At 67.5% G+C, this 20,898-nt stretch overlaps 2 protein-coding genes across 25 annotated transcripts; both read right to left on the reverse strand.

Annotated features, from left to right (window-relative positions):
- Positions 1-337: 337 nt before the first annotated feature.
- Positions 338-17,204, reverse strand: PCBP2 (poly(rC) binding protein 2). 24 transcript variants are annotated; one of them, XM_064498397.1, is made up of 16 exons: positions 17,007-17,198; positions 14,126-14,254; positions 13,617-13,640; positions 13,482-13,514; positions 12,973-13,089; positions 11,129-11,260; positions 10,356-10,484; positions 9,679-9,753; positions 7,988-8,074; positions 7,751-7,816; positions 6,975-7,016; positions 5,810-5,882; positions 5,287-5,325; positions 4,249-4,301; positions 3,654-3,823; positions 338-856 (listed from the first exon to the last, which is right to left on the reverse strand). In XM_064498397.1, the coding sequence occupies exons 2-16, from the start codon at positions 14,192-14,194 to the stop codon at positions 820-822; spliced, it is 1,146 nt and encodes a 381-aa protein (XP_064354467.1). In that variant the 5' UTR covers positions 14,195-14,254; positions 17,007-17,198; the 3' UTR covers positions 338-819. The 24 variants fall into 24 exon arrangements, with proteins under 24 accessions (XP_064354467.1, XP_064354466.1, XP_064354469.1 ...); XM_064498396.1 differs by having other exon boundaries at positions 4,249-4,304; XM_064498380.1 differs by lacking the exon at positions 338-856 and adding an exon at positions 1,899-2,286 and having other exon boundaries at positions 17,007-17,204.
- Positions 17,205-17,684: 480 nt separating this feature from the next.
- Positions 17,685-20,864, reverse strand: PRR13 (proline rich 13). The gene is made up of 4 exons (XM_064498480.1): positions 20,809-20,864; positions 19,695-19,742; positions 19,212-19,576; positions 17,685-19,115 (listed from the first exon to the last, which is right to left on the reverse strand). Exons 2-4 carry the CDS (start codon positions 19,711-19,713, stop codon positions 19,062-19,064), a joined length of 438 nt encoding a protein of 145 aa, XP_064354550.1. The 5' UTR covers positions 19,714-19,742; positions 20,809-20,864; the 3' UTR covers positions 17,685-19,061.
- Between the last annotated feature and the right edge of the window lie 34 nt (positions 20,865-20,898).

The following is a 20,898-nucleotide window of genomic DNA, read 5'->3' on the forward strand; positions in this document are numbered from 1 at the left end:
GGATCCCAAATGGCTACTGGTTTCCATTAAGGCCCAGTTTGCAGGGCACTGGGCCATGGTGGGGGGTTACCCAGGTGGGCAGCATCCCCCCCCTCCCAGGTGTTAGGCTGCAAACCAAGACCAACTTCCCATTACAGACCAGTTTGGGGCCCATTACAGACCAGTTTGGGGGGCTAGAGCCTCCCCTTACCCCCCCCCCCCCCCACAGAGCCCAAACCCCAGTACGGGGAGCACTGGGCCCATACTGGGAGCACTGGACGAGGAGGAGCCACCCCCCAGCAAGGCGCTGGGGCCCAGGGATTTGGGGGGGGTTCAAATAAAGACGGAGACAGGCAGATCCATTAACCAAAATATCCTCCAGTTTCTATTCACAAGGAAAAGCTCCAGTCCATCTTTTTATTATTTTTTTTTGAAAAATTTCCTGACGTTACAGAACTAAACTGAAATGTTTCTCTTCCACTCTTACATTTTCATGACAAACAGAAACTTCATGAGCCGAAAAAAGGGGGGTTTTGGGGTGGGGGGAAACAGGGAGAAGGGGGGAGAGAGAGGAGAGAGAGAGAAGCTTTATAAAACTAAGATCTGGGGCTCAGCGTTTTAACAGCTGAACAGAGAAAGGAATTAAAATGCTGTAATTAAAAAAAAAAAACAAAACCAAAACAAAAAAAAAAATAAACCAAAACCTCATGAGTGGCCGCGGAGAGCAAATGGAGGAACCGAAAAATTTACAAACTAGTTAAAACCTGGGGCTGGCTGCTAAGGGGCTACACAGATGGATGGTGACGTGAGGCCGAGGGTCCGCGGGGCCGCGCCGGGGCCCTAGCTGCTTCCCATGCCCCCGGTCTCCGAGGAGAGCCTGCAACGAAGAAAAGGGCGTCAGAGCGGGCCCGGGGGGGGGAAGAGGAGGGAGGGGGCGAGGAAGGCTTTGCCCCCCCCCCCGGGAAGGGGGTGGAGGGTGCTGGAGGCACCCGCTGAGCGGGGCGATGGCACCCCGGGGCTCCCGGGAGGGGGAAGAGGGAGGTTTGGGAGGGTGGAAAGGGAGGTGTGGGAGGGGGGAGGATTTTGGGGGGCCCCCGTTGTTGTCCCCCCCTCCCCAAAAAGGAGCCATCTGGCTCCCCCCAGCCCCGGGGGGGACCAAGCTTTCGGGGGGGGGGGGGGGGGGGGCAGCAGGGAAGGACCTGGAGCCAGGCGAGGGGGAAAGCGGGACCACAGCAGCGATGCTGGTGGGGGCTGGACCCCCCCAGCAGCAGCACAGAGCAAGGTTGGGGGCGGGGGGGGAGACACGGGATGCAGCACACCCCGAGCAAGCAAGGGGGGGGGGGGGGGGACCACTGTCACAGCAGCTCGGAGCCTAGCAGGGACGTTTTGCCCCAAAACAGGGTGGTGAGGCCCCCCCGCCCCAGGCGAGAGGGGCCCCGGCGGGCGGGCGGCCCCCCCCAGGGCTCGGTGCCCCCCCCCCAGTCGGCACAGAGCTAGCAGAGCAGGTTCTCACCGTGGCAACTTTATTACAGGTACAGACAGTAAAGAGACAGGCGAGGCCCCGTCACCAGGAATGCAATTAAATCCGGACGCGTCGAGCCCGTAACGAGCCCCCCCCACCCCCAAACCACCCCCCCTCCCCGCTTCCGCCTTCCCGCGATTGCAAACAAGCTACTAAAAAATAATAATAATAAAAATAATAATAAAGCAACGGCTACAAGCTAGCAGAACCGAGAAGGAATGGAGAACCGGAGCGCTAGCCGCCGGGTTGGGACACGGGGAAAAATCGTCTCTCGGCCGGCAGCCGGGAAGGAAAAAAAAAAACAAAAAACCACAAACTCCGTTCTAAGAAACATCACGAGCTCACTTTGAAGTAAAAAGGAGGAAGAAAAAGAAACATTTTTGCTCTGCCGAGTCTCCTCTACGGGTTTCTCCGCGCCGCCACCGATCTGCGGGTCCTTCTAAGGCCACAAGCAGACTCAGTAGGGAGCGAATCTCTGCTTTTCCGCTTTCAGTTTGTTAGTAACGCAGGGCACGGCCGGGGCGGAGGTGCCCTTGGCGGCAGACACGACATTTAGAGCCAGGAGAGGGACAGGTTTCATGCCAAGCAGACTGGAGACACAAGGGGCGCTCGGAAGAGGGTTGGGGAGGCTGGCGGGCGCGTCGGAGGCCCCCGCTGTGGCGAGCGAGGGGGTGGTGGTGGAGGAGGAAGAAGAAGAAGGGGTGGAGGGTTGAGAGAGGTTGATGCTGAGGTGGTCAGGGATCGTGACGGAGGCTGCCTGGGAGGAGGGTTTAGCGCTTTCTAAACTGTAACAGAGGAGAAAAGGAACAAAAAAACGGGTGGGTGGGTGGGAACACCACAAAAAAAAGCACAGGACAAACAGCTTAAATAGCACGAGCCTAGCTGGGGGGGGAGGCGGCGGTGGCGGCGCGGGGGGGCTCTCGGCGAGACGCGCGGCAGCGGCCCTGGCCTCGGTGCCACGCGGAGGGCTGGGGCTCCCCCCGGCGCACCCCAAACGTCGGGCCCCCCCGGGACCCCCGTGTCGAGCCGCGGGCTCGGCGGCTGTGCCCCCCCCCACGGCCAGCGCGGAGCTGCCGGCGGGAGGAATGAGCCCAGAGAGAGAAGTCGCACGCGGCTTTTCCTCCGGGCCAGGCCGAAGCGGCTCGCGAGCGGTCCGGAGCCGCCGTGGCCCCCCCAAACTCCGGCATCGCCCCGCGGCCAGCGCTCTCCCCGGTTCCCCTCCTTCATCCAAAGCCCCACGGGCTGAGGAAGAGGAGGGTGCTGGGCCGCCGGGTGCCTAACCCTGTGTTTTGTAACCCCCGGGGGGAGCGGAGGCTTCCCAAAATGCCTAGGCGGGGGAAATCCGGCCCTCCGAGCAAGGCTGTGGCCTGGCACGAACGAGCCGAACGGCCCCCAGGCGCCGGGGGGGGGGAAGATGCCGCTGGCAGCCCGGCTGGTTGCGGGGACGCGAGATGCAGCACGCCGCGGCGCAGACGGGTCTGGGCGCACGCTCGGAGGACTCAGCGCATGGACTGACCCTCCCTCCGCTCCGCTCCTTCCCCGGCGGAACCGGAGCTGCTCGGCCGGAGCCCAAGCCCGAGCCGGGCCCCGGAGCCACGCTGCGGCCTGGCCCTGCCTCTCACCCCGGCCTCGGGGCGGCCAGTCCGCCGGGGAGCTCGCCACCCGCTCCGGGAACCAGGCGGAGAGCGGCAGGGCGTCCGAACGGAGCCCGGCACCGCGCGCTCCGGGGTGCTGAGCCCCTCCGGAGGCACCCGCGGCGGCCCTGCTCCGGCGCCGGGGAGCAACGTCGCCCCGCGGAGAGCCCCGACCGCGCAAAGCCGCCGATTTACCAGCACAGCCCTGCCCGCGAGCGCCCGCCGGGGCCTGGCACCGCCGGCCCCGCACACCGACCCTCTTCCACGCCCATTCGCTGAGCTACGGCTTCCCGCAGACCGGGAAGCGATCGCACCGGGGAAACGGGACAGCAGGCGCAGGGAGGGGAAAGGAAGGGCACAAAAGGGGGGGAAATTCGGAGAGAAACCCCTTCCCTTCGCATTCGGAGCCGCGAGGGCGGTCCGGGCCCCGGGAGCGGTGTGCCGAAGCACCGGGACGCGGCGCCAGCCCTCCCCGTGCCCCGCCGCGGCGCGCGGAGCCTCGCCGCCCGCAGACTCACCTGACATTAATTAGATACTGGGCCAAGCTAATGCTCGCTGCAGATCCAGTTATGGTAACCTGCCTGTCAGTAGATCCTTCCACCGGATTGGCAATTTTGATCTGCGCCCCAGACATCTGGCGGATCTCATTGATTTTGGCGCCCTGACGCCCGATGATGCAGCCAATCAACTGGGGGAGGAAGCGGCTTCGTTAGCAGCGGGCAGGAGCCGGGCGCGTTAAATCCCCACCCCGCTACCAGGCCGCGGGTCTGTCGCCTGCTGGGTCAGGGCTGGGATCTCCCGGGGGGTTTAAGGGAGCCCGGAACGGGGTTTCCTGCCGTAACACCGGCTGGAAAAGGAGCAGGGACGAGGGGACTCGGAGCAGCCGGAGAAGCCAGCTCAGGGCGCAGATATCGCCCTCGGGGCTTTAAAGCAAAGGCACAAGCGCACACCCCGCTTCGGCAGGGACAGAAAGCCTCGTGTCCCGCCTCATTAGCGGGGGACAGATCCCGGGAGCCGCAGGGACAAGGGGACGGCTCCCCGGCAGCCACCCCCGCCGGCTGGGGCTGTGGGGGGGGGGGGACTCCGCCAGCGCGGCGCGGGGCCGGTACTCACATCATTTGGAATGGTGAGTTCGTGAGAAGTGGTTTGAGCAGACGCATCCAAACCTGCTAAAAGACAGAGAGAAAGCGGGACACGTTCAGCGGGAGCAGCGGGAGCAGCACAGACAGACCGGAGCAGTCAAGGCAGCATTTGCTGCTGGGTTCATGGCTACCTTGAAGACGGTTTAACAGGAGGGGAAGGGCAGAGCAAGCTGTGAGGTTACTCCAATCCCCTCCAATCCCCACCTTCTCCCCAAAGCTCTTAAGTTTCTCCCCTGTCCCCCTGCGATGTCACCACAGGCTCTTCCTCCGGCCAGGACAGTCCCAGCGCAGCGCCCTGCCGCTGCGGGGGCTCCGATCGGGCGCTCGGCTCTGCTGCCCAAGGGAACCGGGCTCAAGCGCCGGCTCCCGAGCGCTGCGCTCCCTCCCCGCTACACGCCAGGGCCCCGGCAGGGCAGTGCTACGCCGGCCGAGCGCGGCGAGGCCGCTTCCGCGGAGGACGGGGCAAAGCGCACGCGCTACGCGGATGCCCCCCGAGCTCGCTGCCCGCGCAGGGCTGCGAGAGCCTCGAGGCCTAACGCCGGGTTTCGGCGGGGGCGAAGCAGCTCGTGGCCCGGGTTAACGCGGTGCTGCCCGCCGCCAACCGGGCCGGGCGTCAGCGCGAGCGGCGGCTCTGCCGCCGGCAGCAGGCAGGGGCTCAGCCGTCGTACGCGATCCGGTCCAGCAGCTCCTGGGGCGAGGAGTTGCCCCCCCTCGGCAGCGTGTCGGGGGCAAAGCGAGGGGCCTAGCGCGTGCCCGAGGCTTCCTAACAGAGCGTCGCACACCAAGCCCTCCAACGAGTCCTGCTCTCCACTGTCCAGAGTCCAGCTGACTTCTCCTGGGGCTTGGACAACCGAGGCAGCCGGTTCCTCCAGCCCTTCTACGGCTCCCCTCGACCCCCCTTCCCCTCCCACCCGTGCACAAGGCGGGCAGCATTTAACAGGGAGAACGAGACCCCGGTCAGTATTAATATACAATAGAATAACTACAGATTTTGTTTTTTAATCATTACCCCAATAGCCTTTCACCTCTGGAGAGCTGGATTCAATGCCTGTCAAGATACAAGTGACAATGAGTTTGGCTGTCTCAGGTTTAGAGCCCCAACTGGATATTTAGCCATCTTAGCAACTCTACAGCAAATTTGGTACAACTCGACAGTTGCCTGCTCAGGCCTGGAGTAGCCGGAGGGGGGAGAGAGGGTGCTGCAGGTCGGGGGTCTCCCGGTGCGTTGGCAGAGCTGCGGAGGACGGGGTGAAGAGGAAGGAAAGCAGCATGGAGGCCCTGCCTGCTCGGTGCTTCGCTGCCCTCCGCGGCCCCCCGCGACTCGCGGGGGTCGGTACCACGTCACCCCCAGAGGCGGTGCGACAAAATCGTTACCTGGCCGGGCTCGGCTCCGGGGGGGTTCGGTTTTGCGCGCGCGAGCCCCGAGCGGAGGCCCCGGCGTGCGGCCGCGCGCGCGAGAGGAGCCCAGCAGCGGCCCGCGGGCTGGCCTCGGGCCCACGCTAGCACACGGAAGAGAGAAGGAGTTTCCATACCACTGAATCCAGTGTTGCCATGAGACATTGGAAAGTGTGACTGTTGCATTGCCAACTGGTGCAGCTTGGTCAGCTAGAGGGGAGAGAAAGAGAAAGGCTGATGTTAGCCGTTTCCCGAGCCCGCGGGGGCCAGGACTCAGCACGCGCAGCGACGCGGACGCTGCGAGCGGCACCGGGGCCCCCGGGCCTCCGCACAGCGCCGGCCTCCCCGCGCGGAGAGGAGCGAGGCGCCAGGCGAGAAGGGGCCGGGCGGGGAGGGGGAGCTGCGCCCACCCCCGGTGAAGCGAGGGCAGCGGCGAGGAGCGATGAGAGGAGCTCAGGGAGACAAGCAGAGAGGAGCAGGAGAGAGGAGCCCGCAGGGTGCTCACGCCACACCATGCAGGGAGCGGAGGGCAGAGGGACGTCACCAAGGGAGACGGGGACGGAGCCCGGCTCGGCTCAGCCCCCGGAGCAGCTCTGAGCCCAGCTTTCCTAGCCCTCTCCTCCCTGGCCTGGCGCGTCACGGCCCCCTCGCTGCTCTGGGGGGGGGGCCAGCAGCAGACAGCGGCCCCCGCCAACCCTGCGACGAGCCTAAGGGACGAGCGAGGGCGACGGCGTCCGACAGCGAGCTCGGACGGCACCCACGGGAGCAGCGGCCGCCGCCCGGACCGTCGCCTCCCTTCCCAAAGGGCCGCGGCAGGCTGGCATCAGCCCGAGCCGGGCCGGATCCTCCCCGCTGCCACCTGCGACCGCTTGCTAGGCCAGCTGTCCCCTGCCCCAGGAGAACCACCACGACGGCAAACCCTCGCGCGCCGTTTTGTTTTCTCTCGACGGGCTGCGTGCCAAATTCAAGAGGGGGAGGGAAGCCGGAGCTCGTGTGAAATGCCAAGCTGGGAGAGGTGGGGCAGGGAAGGAGGAGAGGAAAAAAACCAGGAAAAAAAGGAAAAAAAGAGGAGGAGGGAAGTGTCAGAAAGGAGGGAAAGGAGAGATCTGAGACCGGGTGAAGCTAGCTGCAAGGAGGGCGAGTTGAGGGGAGGTGAGTTTTTTGGGGGGGAGCTCGGATCGGACCGAGTTTCAGCCCAAGCTGACGGCTAGCGGCTCAAGTCGAGAAAGCACGGAGAAAATTTTGGAAGGGGGAGGAAAAAAAGGGTGGATTTCAAGACAAGAAGTTGTAAACAAAACTTACATCTGGCTGTGGAATGGCATACTGTCCTTGAATGGTATAGGCCTACAAAAGGAGGAAAACAGTCCTATTAACAACCATTGGACAGCCACCCAGGGACAGACAGATTTCAACTAGCCAGGAAGTCAGAGAGCCAAGGTGGAGAGTTCTCCGGGGCGAGGGAAGTGGGGCAGGGAGAGGCAGGGGACGGATAATGCTGTAACGAGCAGTTTCTAGACGGGAGGTTACTCGAATTGGCCTTACGTGGCGGTTACAGGGAGGGAGTGGACAGTATGGCGCCGTCCCCCCCAAAAAAAGTGGCAGACAAACAGAACGGCTGGGATCTTGATGAAGATGTATGGTGTGGTGGAGTCCGACAATGCTTCTAGCCCTGCGCCCCCCGCCTCGCCGACCGGGGAACGTCTCCAGCGCCCGCCAGCCCTGCTAGCTCCCGGCCCTCCTTCCCGGCCCGGCAGCCCCCCAAAAGTCCCGCTCCGAGTCCTCTCGTCACTCCGCACGCCTAGGAAAACGTCACCGGGCAAGCTAGAGGTACTGCTGGAGCTGGCTACCGAGGCTAGACAAGGCAAAGAGAGGCATTCGGGGGGTAACGAGGCTGAGTGCCTGACCTGCCAATTCCATGTCTTGAGGTTAAGGGACAGCCACAGACTTCAGATTCCTCCTGAAGCTACCCAGAAAGGGCGAGTCACTGGCTGGGGCCTGGCTGGCTAAGGTGGGGGGCCGGGCAGGGGGGGTGGGATAGGAAGGGGAGAGGGGGGTACACAGCCTCACTTCCAGGTCACCGGAAGAACTGCAGCCCAGGCTGGAATTGGCCCAAGTTCGTTGCCATGCAGTGGCTGCCGGGTGGCCTGCGTGAGGAGAGGTTGGTGGGCTCAGAGTCCAGTTCCCAGTGGACAGGAGTCCACAGCACAAAAGCCACCGTGACGGTTTTGGGGACGGGGACGGGGATGCCACCCTTGTTGGCAGTCTCAGAGAGGCCAAGGATTGAACGGGCCGTGGAGACTGAACTCCCCTCTCACCTCCTGAGGTGGTCCCTCCAAGTCAGAGTTGAGGCACATGGATGGGGCGGTGTGGGGGTAGCTCGCACTGCCGCTGCTGTACCTGTCCTGTGGATAAATTAGAGGACTTCAGTCTCCAGGGCTGTCAATCCGAAACCTTCCGCTAACACCAAAGGCACATCGACATTAGCTCTGCTTTCGAGGGCTAACCCTGCTCTACGCACGACTCTGAGCTGCGAGACAGAGCACGACACCACCGGCAGCGGGCCCGGACGGCCGCGGCGGGCTGCCTGCGGCCCAGGGCCGGGGGAGAGGGGTGGAAGAGAAGGGGGGGAGAAGAAGGGAAGGGGGGGGAGAAGTGCGTGGCCACGGGAAGCCTGCTCCTCACTGCTCTAACGGGGAAGGCGGCCTGCTGCCGCGCCGCGCGGCACGGCCCTCCGCTTGCAAGAGGCGCCGGCGTACTCGCCGGGCGCTTCCCCCGGGCGCAGAGCGGCAGGAGAAGCTGTCGGAGAGCGGGGGGGCTGACCGGGGGCGGGGAGGGAAGGAGAAGGCGGGGAGGGCAAGGGGGGGGCCGAGGCGAGGAAGGGGACAGCGACAGGTCCCTGAACCAGCGTGACGCGCCAGCCCGGCGGGGAAGAGCGGGCCGGCCCGGGCCGGACAGCAAAGCCGGGCCCGGCTCTCGGGGAGGCCGGCGGCAGCTCCCCCCCTCCCTGCCTACGGAGCCGGCACGGCCTAGAGCCTCGGTCCACACGGCCGGATCCTGCCCGCGCCGCCTGGGCCCGCCCCGGAGGGGCCTCCCTGACGGCACCGAGGCGGCGGATGCGTTCGAGCGCGACTCGCCACGGTTCTCCGAGCGTTACGGCAGCCCTGGGAATCGCGGGGTGGGGAGCGAGCGACCCACACCCCGGCCTGAGCCCCCCCGTCTCGCCTACCGGCCCGGAGGGGACCGCGGACAAGGACGCCCAGCCGGCCCCCCCCCACCCAAGGGGGCCGGAGATTCGGGGCTTTGCAGCAGACGGGATCCCAACGGAGCCCTGTCGCCCGCAGCGGTCGCAGCAGCGGCAACGGGGGGGGTACGAGGCGGCTGCCTGCCGCCGGCGCGTCCCCGAGGCGGGGGAGCAGGAGGGGAGAAACGCCTGCGGACCAGCTCAGCAAAGGAGGGACTAGATCCCAAATTACCTGACGGCTACTCCTATCTGACGCCCTCCCCGGTGCGAGACAAGGCCGTGCGGCAACCCTGAGCCTAGCCAAGGCGCGGGCTAAGCCTTGGCGCCCCGGAGCCAGCCCCGGAGAGCAGAACCCCCCCTCCAACCCTCTGGGGCCAGTCACCCACGTGGGTGGCACCGAGTCCTCCGCGAGGCAGCCCCGGAGAGAGGGGCACAGCCTGGATTTGGCAGCTGGAGTCTTGCTCTGATTCGAATCCCCACCATCACACCGGGATTTGGGCTGGTTGCTCCAGGGCTGTTCCACAGTCACCCCCACCCCCTCCCCAAATCAGCCCCCTTCGACCCCCTTCCCCGCCGCGGCGAGCTCAGCCAGGGAAGCTCGGAGCAGGCTCTGGGAGGCCGCGGCCAAGCAGAGCCGCTCGGCGCCGCGGCAAGCGGTGCGGGCGACAGGCACGCGGAGCGGCTGACGTGCGCTGGCGGTGCGGCAGCTCGGTGGACACCCGCCTCTCCCCGCCCCGCACCCCGCGAGCAGAGGAGAGGCCTTACCTGACCGCCTGCAAAGATGACGGGAGAGCTGGAGGGCTTGGGTCGGTAGGGGATGGTGACGCCCTTCGGGGGAGACTGGGTGACGGGCAGAGAAGAGAGGTTAGACACCGAGCGCCGCCGGCACCGACCACCCCCTCCCCGGGCTGGGACGGGGCCGCACCCACGCGCCAACGCTCTGCTTCGGGTTTAAACGAGCCGCTTGGGAGGACGCGGAGCCTGGGAGGAGCATTACGTGCCACAGAGCAACCCCGTTTCTTCCCTCCCTGGGCACAGGACCAAGGCAGGACCCAGGGCGCGGCAGAGCAGCGCGAGGGAGGCTCAGGACGCTGCTCTGGGACAGCAGGACTGTCCTGCTGGATGTCACCCGTGCTGGGCAGCACTACTGGTCACTACTGGGCAGCAAGGGCCACCGTCAGCCAGCGCGAGGCTCTAAAGGACTGGCTCGACCCTGCTTTTAAGCAGCTTCTGCCCAGTCTAGGCTCGGCTGGACACCTCCCAGCCTCACCTGGATGAGGCCGTAATCCTCAGCTATCCCTTTATCCCCAGCAGCATTTTCTCCCTCCGCAGCAGTTTCTCTTTGCGGTGACAGCTGCAGACAAGGGCAGCGGGGACCCCTGCGCTCACGGGCTTCCCGGGGAGGGGGAACGGCGTCGGCGCGGGGCCGGGGCGGGCCCTACCTCAAGCATGACGACGCAGATCTGTTTGACGCACTCGATGATGGACTGTGGGATCCCAGCGATGGTGATGGCTCGCTCGGTCGAGTTGGGCAGCATGTCTCCCGCCACCTGGACCTGCGCCCCCGTGCTCTGCAAAGCCGGCGGGTAAAAATAGCGCGTCAGAGCCGGGCAGGGCTGCGGCCTCAGCGACAAACCCCGTGGCTGGGTTATACATAGCCAAAACTGCCCCTCTCCTCCCCCAAAATAAAGGTTTTTAATCCTAGCTGGAAATACTTTGGTCATTGGCAGCCCGGGTCAGAAAAGCGGGAACCGGGCTGCAGCCTTTCCCTGTAACCCAAGTCAAGCCCGTGTCCGCGGCGAGCGGAGCTGGGCGGAATTAATCCCGCGGGCAGCCGAGGGTCAGCAGCTCCCGGCGCTAAGCAGCATTACGTGCCTTCCCGCCGGAGCGCCGCGGGCTCCGCGGCACGCATTCCCCCCCTCTGCCAGCTGGAAAGCGGCCGGGGCAGGGAATCGGAGCCCGGAGGGAACAGGAACCCAGGTGTCCTGCTCCAGAGGACAGCGCCGGGGCAGGGAGGGTCTGTCCCCGGCCAGACGCTGCCCCCAGTCTCAGTTTCACGAGCGCTAAAAATACGAGGAGGGCTTTAAAAAGGCCGAGTGATGCTATGTCTCGGCTATGCAGCGCTGCCCGGGGCGGGGGCGAGGACTGGGCCCTACGCAGCCCTCCCGGAGACCCCCAGGCCCTGCGCGTCCCCCCCACTCGCCCCTACACCCACCTCTCTTATCTCTTTGATCTTGCAGCCTCCTTTCCCGATGAGGGAGCCGCACTGGCTGGCGGGTACCACAAGCCGGAGGGTGACCGGGGGCCGGCTGGCAGCTGTGCTGTTGGTCATGGAGCTGCTGATGTCCTGCGAGGAAGAGGAGGCTCAGAGGAGCCCGCGCGGCGCAGCGCCCTCGCCGAAGCGGCACGCGGGCGGGCGACGTGCCCAGCGGAGGGGCGGGCGGCGCGAGGCTGGCACGGGCGGACAGGGCCAAGGTGACCCCGGGGCCCTCCCAATCCTGCTTCGCAGGGCTTCGCTAGCGTCCCCGACGTGACACGGTCACAGCTTGGTGCAGCATGGGGATGGAGGAAGGCCAACTTTATGGCTCTCTCCACAAAAACAGGGTTTTAACCCCCAAAAACCTGTGCCAACAGCCCAGGGGCACTGACAGGGTCGAGCCACAGCCGAGCGACCCTCTAGCACGGGGACGGGCTGTGCTGGCACGCAAGGCCGCGAGCTCGGTGCCACAAGGCCATCGGGGCCCCCCCGCAGACGTGGCTCCCCGTTGAGCCTGGAGCCTCCCGTCGTAACGGGGGATCAAGGCAGGGGAAAAAAAAAAAAAAAAAAACAGCCCAGCGATGATTATAGCAGTCATGTGTCAGCAGGGGGAGGGGAGGCACAAGGCCACGGCTCAACTGACCTACTAAAATAAAAGCATTAACTCAGAGCCCAGCGCTCGGAGCGCCGGCAGCCAAGAGCCGCGCTCGCACGGGGAGCCGGCACCGCTCCGGGGAGCCGATCCCGCACCCGAGCTGTTCCGACGGTTCCCAAAGCAACTTAATAGCAGGAGGTGGCCCGCAGGCACCTGCTGCCAGGCAGGGCCCCCCCCACAGAGGCAGGAGGAGGGCGGGAGCCTCGCGGAGGAGCCCTGGGAGGATGCCGGCTCTCAGGTTACGGCAGGACCAGCTCCGGGCTCAGCTGCCTTCGAGGTAATTGTCTGAGCAACGAGAGCGGACAGGCCTTGGGGACAGATCTGGTGGCATCGGGGTGGTTCCCTCACGGGGAAGGGTCCCAAATCAGAGGGCAAAGGCCGCAGGGTTTTCACACCCCCCAGCAGAGGTGAGGACTGAGGAGCTCGTGCCTTCTAAAGGACACGGAGCCGGCCAAGCAGCTCTTCATCGCGGCCACGAGCAGCTTTAACGCCAGCAGCCAGGTTATCCGGGACCAACATCCCCCAGGAGCGTCGCTGGGACTGAGCGGGCACACAAAACCGCCAAGCTCGAGGCAGCTCCTGCAGCGCGGCACGGCGGCCCCCCCGGCTCCCCTCCTCGGCGGGGAGGGGACAGAGCCGAGCGCACGCTGCCTGCAGAGTCACCAAGCCCGGGGACGTGTGGCACGGGGGAACTGGCACCGGAGGACAGGCCAGCAGAGCCAGAGGGCTTTCAAAGCCCTGCCGCCAAAGGCAGCTTGCCACAACCTGCTTTATGCTGTTAAAATTGTGGCCACAGCATGTTTTCAGCCCAAAAAAGCCCCCACGGGACTCTGGCTCCCAGCTCCCGGCTGCTCAAGGAGGGCTGAGCGCACACCGAGGACGTGTCGCTGCCGCCTCTGTACCTTGACCCTGCTCGAGGCAGGGCAAAGATCGGGCCTCGCTAAGAAAACAGCCCCAGCCTGGGCGGGATGAGCCCAGCCACGCTGCAAGTTATCTGCAGAAAACTGCTTTCGCTCGTGCCGCAGCAGCCTGAGCTTCCCCAGGGCCGAGCGCAGCGGTGTCACGGGGCGAGCTCGCCCGGGGGACGTGGCCGAGGGTGACCAGGGACAGAGCTGCGGCCCGCGGGGGTCCCGGGGCCGAGACGCACCTCTTCCAGTTTGTCAATGATCATCGCAAAGGCTTTGAAGATGGCGTTGGTGGGTCCAGCAAGGGTGATGATCCGTTCGGGGCAGTTCCCTTCTGAGATGTTTATGCGAGCACCGCTCTGCGGGGAGAAAGCGAGGGGACGTCAGGGCCACCGGCGCCGCTCGGCCCCCCCCGAGCCCCCCAAACCCACCCCGGCGGCAGCAGCACATCCGCGCGCCCCACTCGATGCCATGTGGGGCGATCGGGGCAGCGCGGGGTCCCCCGGGATCCCCCGCGGGCCGCGAAAGCTGCCTCCCTCCCCGGCTCGGCTCCGGCAGCCATCTTAGCCTCCTTGGCTTCCTGCCCCGGCCCTGACTACATTTCCCAGCATGCCTCGCGCCCAGCGGCGCCCATCTGCTGCCGGTGCCACCGGCGCCGCACGGCCTGCGAATTCCCCCCCGAGGCCGGCGCCGCCATGGCCCCCCCCGAGCCGCCCCGGCCCCCCCCCACCGCCCCACCGCCGTTACTCACCTCCTCGCGCATCTTCTTCACGGACTCCCCTTTCTGTGCGGAGGAAGAGAAGGGAGAAGTGTTACACGGCGGGGGTGGGGGGGGGCCCGGGGGGGGCAGAAGGAGGCAGGGTGGGGGGGTTTGGTGCTCACTTACCTTCCCAATGATGCTTCCCACCTCCTGGGAGGGGAACAAAAGCAGCCATTAGCGAGTGCTTAAAAAAACACCCTCCCGAGCACAGCCCTGGGGCCCAAGTCACCACCCCGGGAAGCTGGAGAGCTCTTTCTTGGGAAAGATGCTCATTTTGAAGGCAAAACAAGTCCCTCGGACTCCCAAAACTGCCACCCACCCGGTCCCCCCGCGGTGACACCTCTGCTCCCAGCCAAAATCCCTGTTCCAGTCACCTCTCCCCACCCCCCGCAGCTGGTTTTATTTTTTAATTGATGCACTGAGCTTTTAAAGCCCTGCCTCGGTCGCCATGAGATCCTCTGGACCAGGCCCAGTGCCAAGGAGCGCGTTCCCGGCACCAGCTAATGGCCGGAATAACGAGGCAGCTCGTAATAACGAGGCAGCTCGGAGAGACCGCGCAGATCTCGTTACTCCCGGGGTGCTGGGAGGGCCGCAGCCACAAGCCCGCGGTCGCATCCGGAGGGGAGGACGGGTACCTTTCCGTGCATGAGTAGCCGGATGGTGAGCGTGACATTTAAACCACCTTCAATAACACCGGTGTCCATCTTGAGCTGCGTCGGGTCAGGTCAGGCTGCGTCAGGGGTTGGATCTTTGGTCGCTAGAAGCTACAAACGAGAGAGGGGTCGGTTTTGAGGCGCTTTTCCGACCTGCCGCCGCTCCCCATCCGTCCTGGCCGATTTCTGACGCTGACAGCAGCTGCCGAGCACTCCGGATGTCCCTGCTCCAGACGGAGTCGAGCCCCCATGGTTTTTTTCTCCCCCTCGGCAGCCCCCTGGCAGGTTTAGGGCCTTGCTCTTCTCTGTACGGCCCTGACAGGCCAGTTCTGCCGATCAGGCCTTGAGCAAGCAGCCACCCACCCCTGCAGAGGCCTCGCCAGGCTGCCGCCACGCTGCCTCCCTCCCCCGGGGCCCGGCGGCTCCCAAACAGGGGCTCCGGCCACCCCGGCACCTCGCCGAGGGCTTCGCGCAGCTTCGAGGCCTTGCTCCGCTTGAGAGCAACGTGCCTTAATCTAGATTAAAAACTTTCCCTGGGCAGCGGCGGGCAGACACGTGCCAGGCTGCCCCGCTCCAAAACTAAAGGCGGTTTAACCCCACGGGGAGCGGGGCTACCGGGAAGAGCTACCCATGCTCCGCAACTGCGCTTTAGCGGCCTTTAAGCCTCGTTTCCAAGCCGAGCCGAAGCGGATAAGGCCACATGAGCACGCGATCGGGTTTCAAACAACCTGCGAGCTCGAGTCGACAGCGGTTGCAAAACACCGCGGCTGCCCGGAGACCAGCGGCAGCGCGGCTAATCGCCCGCTCGGCCTCCGAGCGCCATTTGGGCCCCGCTCCGCTGTCATCGGCCCAGCGCGGCGCGTCGTCCAGTCGGTCACCGCTCCGTCAAAGTTTAACCAAACCCGGGGCAGAACCACCCAGGCGGAGCGGGGCAAAGGCAGGGGGATTAATGGCCGAGGGGACGGTGCCAAGTGGGCAGCGCTGCCGCGCTCCGGGCTAATGCTCTTTTAGGGGAAGCTACTGGCACGGGAGGTTCCTGCCGCAGCGAGCGGCGACGGCCGCCATAAAACTTCGCGTGACATCGCGCTGGAGAGAAACGAGCCCGCTTCCTAGTTTGGACAGGAGGGAACCGAGCGCCCGGCAGGGCAAAGGGGAGAAACCCGGAGCCGAGCCCACGAGCTCGGTGTTTACAAGTTTGCCGGTTCGCCGGAGGCGGTGGGAGCCTGGCTGCTGTCTCCGCGGCTCAAGCCCGCTCCTCCCCCCGGCTCAGCGAGCCGCCGCGTCCCGCCGGTTAGCGTTAATTTGCTTTTCGGGCAGCGGTTGTGCCGGTCAGACAAGCTTCGCTCGGCTCCAGCACGGAGCGGGGACAAAAGGAGCCGGCCGAACCTGCCGGGGGGGTGTCGGAAGGGAGAAACGAGGCCGCGTGGGGCGGCGGGAGGAGCCGGGCCGGGCTGCTTCCTCGCGGTGAAACTTCCCCCAAACTTCTCCTTACCTCCGTGCCGGAGCCCTGCCCACCCCCGGGGCCCCCCCGTCGGGATCAAACACCAAGCCGGAGCCCTCCCTCTGGATGGGCCGAGGATCCGGCTCCAAACCCAGCTTGTCCTTGGACTGGGGGGGGGAGATCCATTAGGGATCGCGGCTCCGAATTGGGCCCATCCCGGGGGCAACGGGGGGGGGAAGTGCGGCTCCGAACCGGGCCTATCGCCACAGCAGGGTGAAACAACTCTGGGGCGCCCGGCTCCAACCCGGGCCGGGCCGCGGGGGGGGGGGGGGGGTGGAGGATTGGGGCGGGGGGCTCCCCAGGCCCGGGATCAGGGCTCAAAGGCAGCCCCGGGCAGGGGGAAGCCTGGCTCCCAGTCCCGGGAGTGCGGCTCGAAGCTGGACTCAGTTCGCGGGGGGGGGATAGAAACCGGTTCCCAGTCCCGGGAGTGCAGCTAGAAACTAGGCCCAGTTGGGGGGGGGGGGGGGGGGCCGAAACCGGCTCCCAGTGCCGGGATCGCGGCTCAAAACTTTTTTTTTTTTTTTTTTTTCCGGGGGGGGTGGGGGGGACCGGGTCCCAAACCCGGGATCGGGGCCCTAAATCGGGGCCCGGTCCCGGGGGGGGAAGAAGAACCGGCTCCCGGGCTCGGGATCCCGTCGCGTCTCCGAAATGAGCCCAACGCCCCGGGGGGGGGGGGGGGGCGCCACTGGCTCCCCGGGATGGCGGCTCCAAACCGGGCCGGCGCCCGGGGGGGCGGGCAGCAGCCCCGCGCCGGGGATGGCGGCTGGGAACCGGCAGCGCCGGGGGGGGGGGGGGGGGGGGAACCGGCCGCCGAGGCGGGGACGCGGCCGCCAAGCCGGGCCCGGCGCCCGGATGGCGGCTCCCACCCGAGCCCTTCCGGGGGGGAACAAACTCCGGGACGGCGGCACCGACGGGGGCAAAATATATTAAAAGAAGGGGGAAAAAAGCAAAAAAAAATAAAGAAAAAAAATAAGGGGGCCACCCCCCCCCCCCGCGGCCCCCCCACCGTTAACGGAGGGGGGGGCGGCGCCATGTGACGCACGCGGCTCCCCCCCGCCTCGCACCCCCCCCCCGGTACCGGCCCCGCGCGGGGAGGGAGGGGGGAGGGGAAGGGGGAGGGGCGGGCGCCCCCCCCCCCGCCGCCGCCGCCGCGCGCGCGCGCAGGCCGCGGCCTAGGCCGCGACTAGGCCGCAGCTAGGCCGCGGGCTGGCGTGAGGGCGCGGCCGGCGGCGGGCGGCGGCAGGCGGCGCGCGGCGCTACGCGAGGCCGCGGCTCCGCGTCGGGGGGAGGCGGAAGGGGGGGGGGAAATGGGGGGGGCGAAGTGTGAGGGGGGTCGGGGTTGGGGGGGGGGGTCGGGCCTACCTGCAGCGGCGCCGGTAACGGCGGCGGGAGAAGGGCGCTCCGGGCGGAGCGGGAGGAGGGAGGGCGGGGAGGGAGGAGGAGGCGGGGAGGGAGGTGGGGGGGGGAGAGGGAGCGAGCCGGGGCGGGCGGGCGGGATGGCGGCGGCGGCGGGAGGCGGCGGCGGCTGCTGCTCCTGCTGCGGCGGCCGCGGCGGGTCTGGGAGGGGGCGGCGAGGAGCGGCCCGATTTCAACCCCGCCCCGACCCGGAAACGGACGCCGCCGCACCAGCGAGGCGCCGCGGGGCGGGGATAGAGCGGCCACCTCCCCCCCTCCTCCCTCCTCCCCTCGCCGCTCCCCGCCCAACGCCTCGCTGCGCGCGCGCCGCGCCCCAACCAGCGAGGCGCCGCATAGAGCGGCCGCCGCCTCCCGCAGCGGCGCTGCCGCCTGGGAGGACTCGGCGCAAGGGGGGCGGCAGGGGAGGGCGCAGTGGGGCAGGAGGGGGAAGTGGGGCAACAGGGGAGGGGGGCGATGGGGCAATAGGGGAGGGGGGTATTGGGGGCAGGGAGGGCAATGGGGGGGCAATGGGGGCAGCTCCCGGCCCCCCACCCCGGCGTGGGGCCCTCTTGCCCCGGGCGCCCCCCACCCCGCTGCCCCACGGCGGGTGCCGCCGCGGGACCCCGAGAGACGCCGACACCGTGGGGCGGGACGAGAGCTTTATTGGGGGGCGGCGGGGGGCGGCCCCGGCCCCCGTGACACCCCGGGGCCCCCGTGACAAATCGTGACCCCCCCCCGGCGCCCAGCACGCCCGCTGCACCCCATAGCACCCACTGCGCCCCATAGCACCCACTGCACCCCATGATACATCGTGGCACCCCACAGCACCCCATAGCACCCACTGCGCCCCATAGCACCCACTGCACCCCGTGATACGCCGCGGCACCCCACAGCACCCCCGGCACCCACTGCGCCCCATAGCACCCATTGCACCCCATAGCACACCATGGTGCCCCATGGCACCCTTTGCACCCCATAGCATGCTATGACACACCCCCCCAGCACCCACTGCACCCCATAGCACCCATTACACCCCATAGCGTGCTGCAACACCCCCCCGGCACCCACTGCACACCCTGGCATCCCACAGCATCTACTGCACCCCATAGCACCCCATGGCACCCACGGCACCCCATGGCACCCATCGCGCCCCATGGCACCCACGGCACCCCATAGCACCCCATGGCACCCACTGCACCCCCCCCAGCACCCCATGGCACCCCATGGCACCCACTGCACCCCACAGCCCCCCATGCTACCCTGTAGCACCCACTGACACCCAGAACCTCCCCCAGCACCCACAACACCCCCCAACACATCCAGCACCCATTGCACCCCGTGGCACCCACACCCGCATCTGGGACCCCCCCACACCCTGTGCCCATGGGGTGAAGGGACACGGGGGGCCACCATGGCCACGGGGACACTACGGGCACGGCCGGGCACACAGGGGTGCCCGGAGATCACGGGTGGTCACGGCTGGACACGTCACGGGTCCCCGGGTGGTCACAGCCGGTCACGGGTGGCCGGTGGTCATGGGTGGCTGGTGGTCACGAGGACACGGGTGGTCACGGCTGGACACGGGTGGTCCTGGGTGCTCGGCGGTCATGGTACACAGGTGGTCCCGGGTGGACAGGGGTGGTCACTGGTGGTCCCAGGTGGTCACGGGTGGACACTGGTGGTCACAGGTGGATACCAGTGGTCATGGGTGCACGGGTGGTCCCGGGTGGTCACAGGCGGACACGGGTGGTCACAGGAGGTCATGGGTGGACACCGGTGGTCATGGGTGGACGGGTGGTCCCAGGTGGACACCGGTAGACACAGGTGGTCACGGGTGGACACAGGTGGACACCGGTGGTCATGGGTGCACGGGTGGTCACAGGTGGTCACAGGCGGACACAGGCAGACACGGGTGGGCTCAGGAGGTCACAGGCGGACACGGGTGGTCACAGGTACATGGGGGGGCTCAGGCGGACACAGGCGGACACAGCCGGACGCCAACACTCGGCAGCAGCGGTGGCATCAGTCGGAGTCGCTGGAGGAGGAGGAGGAGGACGACGAGGAGGACGAAGAGCGCTGCGGGGGCACGAGAGCACCCGTGAGGCCGGGGGGGTCCTGGGGGGGGGTGTCACCCCCCTGGTCCCCCCCCACCCCGGGGTGCCCCCCCCTCACCTTCCTGGCCTTGTGCTTCTTCTGCGCCTTCTTCAGCCGCTTCCTCATCTTCCTCGCCGCCTTGGCGTCCAGCCCGGGGGGGGGCAGGCCGGGGTGGGGGGGCAGCAGCGGGGGGCACCCCGGGGGCCCCGGCGGGTACGGGGGGAGGCCGGGGGGGCCGGGGGGCGGCACGGGGACCCCCATGGGCGCCGGGGGCACCCCGGGGTGGGAGTAGGGGGGTGGCGGGGGGTAGAGGGGGTTCGGGGGGGGCGCAGGGTGGGGGGGGAAGAGGGGGTTGGGGGGCGGCACGGGGTGGGGGGGAAAGGCGGGGTTGGGGGGGGGCACGAGGTGGGGGGGGTATGCGGGGTTGGGGGGGGCTGGCTGTCCTGCAGGGGGGAGAAGACAAAATTAGGGGGACCCTGATTGACCCCCCCATGGCCCCGGGGGGGCAAAGGGGGGGCGTTGGAGCAGCCCCCCCCCCCATTTTGGGTGCCCCCCCCTTACCGGAGCTGGGGTCCCACATGGCGCCGCGGCGGGTGACGCCTCTGGGACCTGGAAGGGGGGGACACGGGGTGAGCGGGGACCCCAAACGTGCCGGGGGGGCCCCCAAGCTCAGGGGGGGCCTGGGGACCCCCCCACTGCCCCCCCCAAAGGGAAAGGGAGTCACGGCGGCTCCGGGGGGCCCTGCTGTGCTCCCCCCGGGGGGATTTGGGGTGCAAAGGCCTCGGGGGGATCTGGGGGTCCGGGGGTGTCAGGGGGGCTGGGGTCATGGGGGGGCAGGGGGATTTGGGGGTGCAGGGAGATAGTCCCGGAGTGGGGGGGCTCTAGGAGATTTGGGGGGGGTGGCGGGGGGGGCACGAGGATTTGGGGGGGCGGGGGGGGCAGGTGGGTCAGGGCGCCGGGAGCATGGGGGGTGCAGGGGGTGCAGCGAGGATTTGGGGTGCAGGGTGCAAGGAGGCTGCAGGGGGGATTTGGGGGTGCAGGGGGGAGCAAGGGGGGTGCAAGGGGGTATTTGGGTTTGGGGGGGTCTGGGGGGTGCAAGGTGCATTGGGGTGCAGGGGGTTGGGGTGCAGGGGGGATTTGGGGGTGCAGGGGGGAGCAGGGGGTGCAGGGGGGATTTGGGGGGTGCAAGGTGCATTGGGGTGCAAGGGGGGTGCAGGGGGGATTTGGGGGTGCAGGGGGGAGCAGGGGGTGCAGGGGGGTGCAAGGGGGTATTTGGGGGTTGGGGGGGTTGGGGGGTGCAAGGTGCATTGGGGTGCAGGGGGGGTGCAGGGGGTTGGGGTGCAGGGGGGATTTGGGGGTGCAGGGGGGAGCAGGGGGGATTTGAGGGTGCCGGGGGTTGGGGTGCAGGGGGGGTGCAGGGGGGATCTAAGGGTGCAGGGGGGATCTGGGGGGTGCAGGGGGGTGGGGTGCAGGGGGGAGCAGGGGGGTGCACAGGGGGTGCAGGAGGTATTTGGGGTGCAGGGGGATTTGGGGGTACCTGGGGGGGAAGGGGGTGCACGGGGGGGCAGGGGGTGCACAGGGGGGGCAGGGGGGATTTGGGGTGCGGGGGGAGCAGGAGGGTGGGTTTGGGGGCCCCGAGGTGGGTTTGGGGGGGCCCCGTCGGGGCCGCGCCAACCTGCCGCCTCCGCTCGCTCCGCGGCCCCGCCCGCAGGAAGCCGGACGCCTGGGCCCTCCCTCGGGCGGGGGCGGGGGGGGGGGAAGGCCG

Source organism: Dromaius novaehollandiae, chromosome 28, assembly GCF_036370855.1.
Source record: "Dromaius novaehollandiae isolate bDroNov1 chromosome 28, bDroNov1.hap1, whole genome shotgun sequence".
NCBI classification, from domain to species: Eukaryota; Metazoa; Chordata; class Aves; order Casuariiformes; family Dromaiidae; genus Dromaius; species Dromaius novaehollandiae.